The 9286-nt window shown below is 35.5% G+C and overlaps 1 protein-coding gene and 1 pseudogene across 1 annotated transcript; both read right to left on the reverse strand.

Annotated features, from left to right (window-relative positions):
• Nucleotides 1-546: 546 nt before the first annotated feature.
• On the reverse strand, nucleotides 547-2398 carry LOC120164022. Its single transcript, XM_039173792.1, has 4 exons — nucleotides 1988-2398; nucleotides 1806-1889; nucleotides 727-924; nucleotides 547-612 (listed from the first exon to the last, which is right to left on the reverse strand). Exons 1-4 carry the CDS (start codon nucleotides 2294-2296, stop codon nucleotides 568-570), a joined length of 636 nt encoding a protein of 211 aa, XP_039029723.1. The 5' UTR covers nucleotides 2297-2398; the 3' UTR covers nucleotides 547-567.
• A 4299-nt stretch (nucleotides 2399-6697) lies between these two features.
• Nucleotides 6698-9048, reverse strand: LOC120164023 (annotated as a pseudogene).
• Nucleotides 9049-9286: the final 238 nt, after the last annotated feature.

Here is a 9286-nt window from a genome sequence, read left to right on the forward strand (position 1 = left end):
GCGCAAGATTCGTAATTATCAGTCTGTTAATTAAAAAATAGTAGCGATTAGACCTGATAACGAAACATAAGCATCTGATGAGGAAATAAAGCTAAAGAACGACTATTTAAATGGTGTTTCTCACGCATTTACCTGTACTTGGACAGTGGCAAACAGTTAATCTGGTTAACCGATGCACCGCCATGCTGATGATTGTTATCATCAAGGGTCAACAGCATTCGTAATCGTTTCTGCAAGATAAAGTGAATGGAAGATTAATCAACACTGAAGGTGATTTAATTGAATGGATGTCTACCAAAATTTAAATTGTTCCATTGTATTATCATTGCCACTGCCAGAGCTGGTCTTTACCAAAGCAGGGGCCATATCGAGGCTGCATTTGCCTACGCAGACCAAGCAATTACCATTTCAATCAACAATGGAACCATTGCAAACTCTAAATAAATTGTCAATCAAATGCATGGTATGATCATTCAACAGGGTCAAAACATGTCCATAATAGAAAAGAAATCTTACTCATTAAAATCACGTTGAACTTGGAAGATACGACTAGCCATACCCATGTCATCAGCATCCCAGTGCAGCCTCCATGGCTTCCAAAATGTCGAGTCTCTGTATCAGAAAGCCATGAATCAGTTATTGTTGAAACTTGAAAATAAAGCAATACATGATACACCAAAACTGTGTGTGTGTGTGTTTTTTTTTGGGGGGGGGGGGGTATTTTACCATATCCAAGTCCATGTCTAAAGGGAATTGAAAATTCCTTGTCCTGGATGGTGCTGCTCGAGTTTGATTCAAAATTCGATTCCTCAACCTTGAAACTCTAGCAGAAGTGGGGAAATGAGTCTGCACTCCTCTCCTATTTGAAGAATTCTGAAAATTCCGAGATGGAGGCTGAATACGAGATTGCCTTGTTGAGCCTTGCTGCATAAGAGGCAAAGAATATATTTAAGTACATAAAACAAAAATGACCGTAAGCAGGACATCTATTTTATACAACAAAAAGGAAAACCTAGGTTGAATACTAGCATATATCATTATCATGATACTAGATAGGATAAATACAGATATAGGTCCTGCAAAAAAATGTCCTTCCACTCAACACAAAACAGCATCAATGATATCCCATCTTTGCAGCTGCAGAGATTAGCTTCAATCAAAAAGAATAATAGAGCGATGGTCATTTTGGCCCTGCCGAAAGAGAAGAGAGTATTCATAAAGTTGGTTAGCTGTTAAGCATCTAAATACTGGTTCAGCAATGGATTCCTAACATAGTATCTATCATATCGATTGAAATAAAACCTACTTAAAATTATCTACGGATTCCATAAAATACAACTCACAAGAAAGGGATATTGGAGAAAAGGAGAGGAGGGCAGGAGAGTCAACTGATAATAAAAAGGAAACTGATAGAGAGGAACAAGAACAAGAGAATCCAATTAGCAATGATTAAGGAAATATTAACTTCCAATATTATACATGAAACCAAGGGGAAAATAACCACTTAGGAAGCACACATTAAATCTTGTGTTGCTACGAGAGAGAGGGAGAGAGAGTCACTGATAAAAAAATGGAAACTGATGAGGAGGAACGAGAACAAAAGCATCCATTAGCAATAATCAAGGAAACATTACTAAACCAAGTCTATTCTACTTTTGACAGCAAGGCTCATGCCCACTGTATGGCATGTTTCAATTAGTACACAAACCTAGCAGATATATTACACCTTCGACCAGAATGGATTTCACGCATGCACCAAGTGTAGGTTAATGCAAAAATAAAGAAACAAAGCCAAGCTTACTAACATGATCTGGCTCATGGAGAGCCCGAAAAGGTGTAGGAAGGAATGCATCTTCCTGCTGAAGTGCCCATGCAATGTTTTCATCAACCTGTTAAAAGGTTCATAAACATTTAAAGCTAAGCATGTAAATAAAAAAGTCAAAGAAAAGGGAGAAAGCATCAAATTGTCATCATAAAAGATCAGGACCTCATGATATAATTGTTCTTGGAGTTCACGGGCCAACATTTCATCCGCTTCAATTTGTCTTGCATTAGCTTCTGTGTCCTCATCATTCATAGAATCCATATGATTGGCATGTATCCCTCTCATTCGAGATGAGTTGTCAAGATCCATAACATCCGGATGTTCCGCAATATGAATTCTAGATGACCTTGAAGTAGATGATTCCAAAGATGAACAAAGAAACACAATGTCCGGGTCATTAGGAGTGGCCCTTGAGCTTTCACCATTATTTCTTGAAGATAATACATGTTTGATTTGCCTTTTAGGCAGCATGTTTGCATTAGAAGGTTCACTTGGTTGGTTTATTTTTGCGATCACAGGAGCTGTCTCAGTTGCATGAGTTTCAGGAGAATCACATAGAATCCTGATCTTTCCTTCACTATGATTTCTTTCACAAATCCATTTTCTTTTGTTGACTCACTTGACATCCAACACTATTAAACCCACTTACTGATGTTCAGCTGCATGATCTACATTCTTTGAACGGTTGCGAGTGCTTCTCCATCCACCTTTTTCTTCAAAGCATGCATCTCTATTCGCATCACCAATACCATCAGCTTCTCCATTATTACTCATAGGACTGCAACAGGAGAACCACACAACCAAGATTCTCCAGATATCAATATAATATGTTCTGAAAAAAAATTAAAAAAAAAACTAGTTGTTTTTTCACATGCTATTCCAAAGGTTCTGACAGAACGTGCTTGTCTCTTTAGCAAAAGTTTTAGCACAAAAATGTAACCAATACACAATAGGAAGAAAACATCCAATAGACAATAGGCTAAGAAATCTAGCTAGAGAACAACACTTAAAATTTACCGCCAGATAAATTAATAAAATTGATATCATGCTCCTTAGATGCATGAGGATGGGAAACTCTTTTTCCTTTACCATTATTATCATTATCTTCAGCAACTATCTCGCTAATCAAACAAGGACTGCTGCAATCCACATTCACAAAATTTTGTTCGGGTGTAAAGTTGCTTTGGGATTGCTCATTTTGTTTAGCCCTGATGGCTATGTTATGGGGGGAGATACAGCCATTTCGGACCAATCTTCTTTTCCCAACAGTTCTTGGTGAGGCAATTGATTGATGAGATGCAGGCAATTGTTTTTCCATTCTAAGAGGGGAACCATTAGAAAGACTTACCCCTTTTCCATTACTCATAACTGAATCTATACTTTTAAGTCCAATATCATCTACCTTTTCCTTTCCCTTGCAGCTATTTCCGGATGTTTCAGAAAATCTTGAAGAGTAAATGCATAAAAGCCACCATTTCTCGGTGCCTGACCTTTCTTCCTTCAGCTAAGAAGTTTTCAGATCCACTTTGGAGAGATTCCATTTCATTTACATGGTTGTGTGTTTTCTGTTCAGTTAAATCTAGGATGGCATGATCTTCAGGGAATCCAGATGATTTAGAAGGTAACTTAGAGCAAGGAGCTTTTCCTTTATCCTTGTCTTGCTCTCCAAGAGAATTTCTGCTTCTCTCTATTCTTGTTTTCCTAAATAAAGGAGCATGTTCTCGAGCATTCTCTACTGGAGATAAGACTATCGTGTTTTTCAGACGCTCAATTTCATAAGTATTGTCAGACAGTTTTCGCGGTGCATATAATTTTTTCTATGAGCCCATTTGCAGAAAGCAGTCTACCTCTGCCCCTTAGCCTATCCAAAGATCCTTCACCTGTAGTATCAGAACTCCCACTTTGTCCACAAAGTTCCCTCCATGCACTTGCTTTAAAGATGGCCTATCAGGAGTGTCGGTATGTCCACTACTGAATCGATGTCCATGTCCTCCATTTTCTGTATTACACAAAACATAAAAGTCAGTCCTTCACATGAAACTTCAATCAGAAATACATGAATTTGCATCTGGTCCAAAGGCAGATTAACAACATTACACTCCAAACTAAATGCCACCCCTAGAAAGGTCACCTTTTCATGATGATAATAAAAGCGCAACTTAGCCCACCTAATAAAATCAATACCTTACTCGCCTATATTACTCTTTCAGACTTTCTTAAAATGTTAATTATTCCATAAGCAACATAAAAAGCAATAGAGAAGTTAGACATCAAAATCTCTCCTGCAGATGACTAATACAGCATCAGTATACAACAAGCGAAAGTAAAATTTTGCAAATATATTTTACTTACAGAAGCAGAACTTTCATGCATTTTTTATAACTTCGAATTACATAAACTGGTTCCTATTTAACGTATAAACTTTGAACACACTAAACATCCACATATCAAGCAAAGATGGAATCAAAGAACCATAGCCTTATACAATAAATACAAAATAGTGAAAAGAATCAATTTTTTTTTTAAAAAAAAAACTTGCTAGGAAATATCAAAATACATAAATTGACAACTAGAAAATTATTGTTACTATGAAGCATAGAAAAAAGCCTTTCTCAGTTATTACACCCAGGCAATTATTCAAATAGTAGCTTGATTATAATAAAATAAACCCTAAAAAAGAAAAATATCCAGAAATTTCTAATTCTAATAATATAAATATTAATTCCTTTGAATTCCTGATATAAATTATACAAAATTGAATCTAAATCGATGTAGATAAACAATCATACCGATTTTTTTTAAACTTTCTCCAGCATCGAGGTTAATATTTTCAAGATTCACACATTAAAAAAAAATTAACATAGCGTCACAAAAGGAAAAAAAAAACAAAATCAAGGAATTTTGACATTGAGAAATTCAAAAAAATATTAATAATAGTCGAAAAATCGTTACCAGATTTGTTCGTGATGATCGAAAACGGAAAAATCGAAGAAAATTACAGAAGAAATTGTATCCTTCAATTCTCTAAGAATGCAATGCCATCAACGCTTCTCAAGAGCCTCAAGCCTCGCCTCTACAAATTTCGGTTTGTCTCTCCAATCTTCAATTTGGATAACCCGGTCCGGGTCGAAACTGGATCTGGATACTGGAGCCCTATAAAATTTTGGCTAGGCTTGTTTTTGAAAAATAACGGGTCTTGTTTATTTATTAGGGCTGAGTAGCAGAGCGGTGGGTATTTATTACTCGATATCGAACTAAAATTAAAATTTTCAAAATTTTCAAAAATTTGAAGGGTTAAGTTTGTATTTCTCCCCAAAAATATTAGGTCTAACTAAAATTTTTGAGAGGCTGATAAGAATTTTTTTTAAATTATGGGAGGGGATTTAATTGAGAACATTAAAAACTTTAAAGTTTAACCTGAATTTTTAAAAGTTTTGGATATCAAATTAATTTTTTTTTAAATTTAAAAACTAAACTCTAATTTTTTTAAATTTTGGGGGCATTGCCACCCTAGCCCTGGTTATGATCCGCCACTAAGAGGATGTATGGTATCATGTTTCAACGACAAGCAAAAAATAGATTAAAATGTGTTTGGGATAGTATCTCTAAAATTTAAATAATTTAAATATTTATTTTTTATTTCTATTTATTAAACATCATATTCTATTATCATAAATTATTAATATATTTTTTTAAAATTTTTCTTCCCTATATAAAATTAGGTAAATTACATCAATCATCACTAATTTTATTCTCTCTCTTATTTACATATTGTACTTTAAATCTATTCAATTTCTTTACTGAACTTATTTATTTATTTGTCACTCCGTTATTTTCTCACTAACGGTGTTATAAATTAGTTGTTATATAGATGCAAAACGACTTCGTTTTGGTGAAAATTCATTTTCTAAAACGACGTCTTTTTAACGTTGTTAACTAGTTAACGGCGGAATGACAACAAAATCAAATGTATTAAGTTCAGTGAAAAAATTAAATAGATTTAAATTATAATTAGTAAAATAAGAGAAAGAATAAAATTTGGTGATAATTAGTGTAATTTACCAATAAAAGTATCTACTCATCCTTATGACAATAACGTAAGAATAAGAAGAAAAAAATCATTTTGATCGATGATAAATAATATAATATTACGTATTATATGTATGACCAACTTACCTCAATGATTAAATAATCGTTATTATTCTTAGAAGTTACGAGTTCAAACACCAGCTGTAATAAAATAATTGTTCATTTATATCTAATGATTAAGAGTATTTAAATATACTACTTTATAGTTTCATATTTCTCATTAACAACTAATTGTTGTCGTCCATTATTGGATACCACATCAACAAAAGAAAGCAATCTTGATAAAAAGGGTAACTACACATTTAATACTTTAACTATCAATTTTGATCTGTTTTAATACCTAAATTTTCACTTTTTTCAAAATTATACCTAACATTTAATTTTTATTTCATTTTAGTATCCCACATTATAAACTTAAAACGTTTAACACCTAAATTATCAGTTTTGATCAATTTTAATACCTAAGCTTTCATTTTTTCAAAACATAAGTAAATTTTAAACAGGTACTAAAATAATCAAAACTAAATTTTTAAAGTCAAAATACTAAAATGAAACAAAAACTAAACTTTGAATATGATTTTGAAAAAGTTAAAAGTTTATATACTAAATCGGATCAAAACTAACAGTTTGGTACTAAATGCATAATTTACCCTAAAAATAATAACATAATTGAGCGTTGATAATAATGAAATAACCCACAATATATATCTACGCGCGCACTATTATTAAACCCCTGGTCTGGTCCGAAAGCCATTGCAAGCCCCGAATGAAAGAAGACTACAAAAAGGAAATGAAAGATCTGAATGGTCTGTTTCACTCGGTTTTTACTCCGTTCGCTGGCCATTACCGCCTTTATTCATCCGTTACACACCCCTTTGAAGCCGGTTGCACGCTCTTGATGTACTGAAAATGGAAAGATGTTCATTAAGGAACCTACAGTCAATAATGTAGGCACTGTATGCATGGCTCCAATGCAAGATTATCGCTTCCCACCTTATGCAAAACTCCCCTGTCAGCCTTGTAAGGAGGCGGATTCCACTTCTTTCTCCGCTCGTTCAGTTCGGCATCTGTCAGCTCGACGTTTATGGCCCTCTTCTGAACGTCGATGCTGATGAGGTCCTCGTTTTGAACAAGACTGATGGGCCACCCTCCTGTAAAACCAAATCCGATATCAAGCATAAATGAAGACAAATAACCAGATTATAATCAGGGGGCATACAGGTCAATGGAATTGCAAAATTATCTAGCAATTCGTGTGAGAAACTACTGCACTGTGCTTCAGGGCATATGTGGCCTACACGAATCCGTGTGAACCTCCAGAGAACCTACCATCAGTGAGCAAAGCAACATCCTGCAATATTCACTTACAGCATTCAAATCAAATACGATTTAAGGCACAAATTTTACACCAGCAGATAGAAAGATTGAGTTCGAGTTGAAAATAAAGGCGGTGATAGCCACATGGACTTGATATCACAGAACCTTCCCAAGACCTGCTCCCATGATTGCACTTGTTGGTGTCAACATTTCAGGCATGCCTGGTCCTCCCTTCGGCCCCTCCCCTCTAATGACTACTACTTTTCCCTGGAAATTTACGAGCGTAACCAAATATTTGGAGTTTAGCCGATGCAAATAAAAACAAAGTAAGCAGACAAAAAACAACTCTCGTATTCAACCGCTAATCAAAACCTCAGGCACATGGAACGTCCACTCCGCTACTAATCATAGAGAAACACTATGCTGCTTTGATCGCATACCTTAAAGCTCGAAGGATTTTCAGAGATAGCTACTAGCATAGCTTCCTCTCCTTCAAGACAAATGCAGGACCTAAAGAACAAAGTTTACAATCATTAGTATGGATGCAGCCTACATTCTTAACCATAAAATTGTAACAGTACAGTGACCAAGAAACTCAAAGTTAATATTCGAAAGGGGCACCAGAGAAATAGAGTCCTTCTTTTCCGGTAATTTTGCTACAGAACCCTCGGGTGCAAGATTCCCTCTTAATATTTGGATGTGCCCTGTTTCTTTATGGGATTCGACACTGGTTTTATGATTTCCTGAACATGAATTTTGGGTACTGATCAGACGAATTGCACATTCCATTCATGGCATCTCGAAGTTAATATATAATGGGCCTAGCCTTTTTGGTCGAAAATCACCGGTACCAACCTGTCCATCAGGTAAACGAGGGTAGCTTTGTGCATTTTCCGCCATAGTCTTCCCAGTCCTAGAGTGGAACTATCAGTGTATCAAGTATTAAAAAAATGAAAATTCAAGCTCTGAAATTGCAATAAACAATACCAGTCATGCAATCCCCGTCAAGATACCCGAACTCCAAAAGATAACGAATCACAGCAGGAGTGCCTCCAATCTATCAAAACATTTTTCCCCATTAGTTGAAATGATAATAGATAACATATACCAAGAAAGCTACTGATGACATGATTCATAAGCTATAGAAAATAAAAAAAGAATCTTGAAAGAAAAGATCGACGTAGAAGATCGGCTGATGTTAATCTATACCTTGTGAACATCCTCATGACATATTTACCACTGGTTTCAGATCAGCCAGAAACGGAACCTCGTCACTACCTTCTGGAAATCATCAAGAGTCATTCTAGACCTACAGACCTGCCTGAATAATTCCAAGATTCATTTCCTCAGATTGTCAATAATTTTGAGGCCTAAGGATATCTGCCATAAATTCTCAGTTCTCACCTTGCTATGGCAATTAAATGTAACACGGCATTGGTTGATCCGCCTAGAGCCATGACAACACCATTGCGTTACGTAAGATTTGAGGGTGATGATGTCTCGGGTTTTAAATCCATTTTCAACAATTCTAGCAGATACTTCCTGCCAACGGCATTCATCCATTTCAACGGGTCTTCAGCAGGTATTGAAGAGCTTATCAGGTACAAACAAACAATAGTAAAAAAAAAGGGAAGGCAAAATGTCAATTCACAATCAAAATGACACCTGTAAGGAAGAGACATCCCCATAGCTTCAATTGCAGACGCCATGGTATTTGCAGTATACATTCCCCCACAGGCTCCAGCTCCAGGGCATGAGTTACGGATAACATCCTTCTCTGCTCGTCGCTTATTTTCCCACTAACATTCTCCATAACACTGCACGGCCAACCAAATGGGGGCAAAAGAACTTACAAGGTTACCAAAATTGAGAAATGTACAGGTAATTTTGGATAAATTCACGTCATAGAAGTTAATCCTCCATATTAGCATATGGTAGACATTCTAATGAATTTGCTTGATATTGGAAAAATTGAAACAGTCAGTTGGTCCCTTATTTTAATCCACACGGGGAAGAAGAAGAAGAGCGAAGAAAAAGCAAAGAAGCAAACTCTGC

Source organism: Hibiscus syriacus, unplaced genomic scaffold (genome assembly GCF_006381635.1).
Source record: "Hibiscus syriacus cultivar Baekdansim isolate YM2019G1 unplaced genomic scaffold, ASM638163v2 tig00111504_pilon, whole genome shotgun sequence".
NCBI lineage: Eukaryota > Viridiplantae > Streptophyta > Magnoliopsida > Malvales > Malvaceae > Hibiscus > Hibiscus syriacus.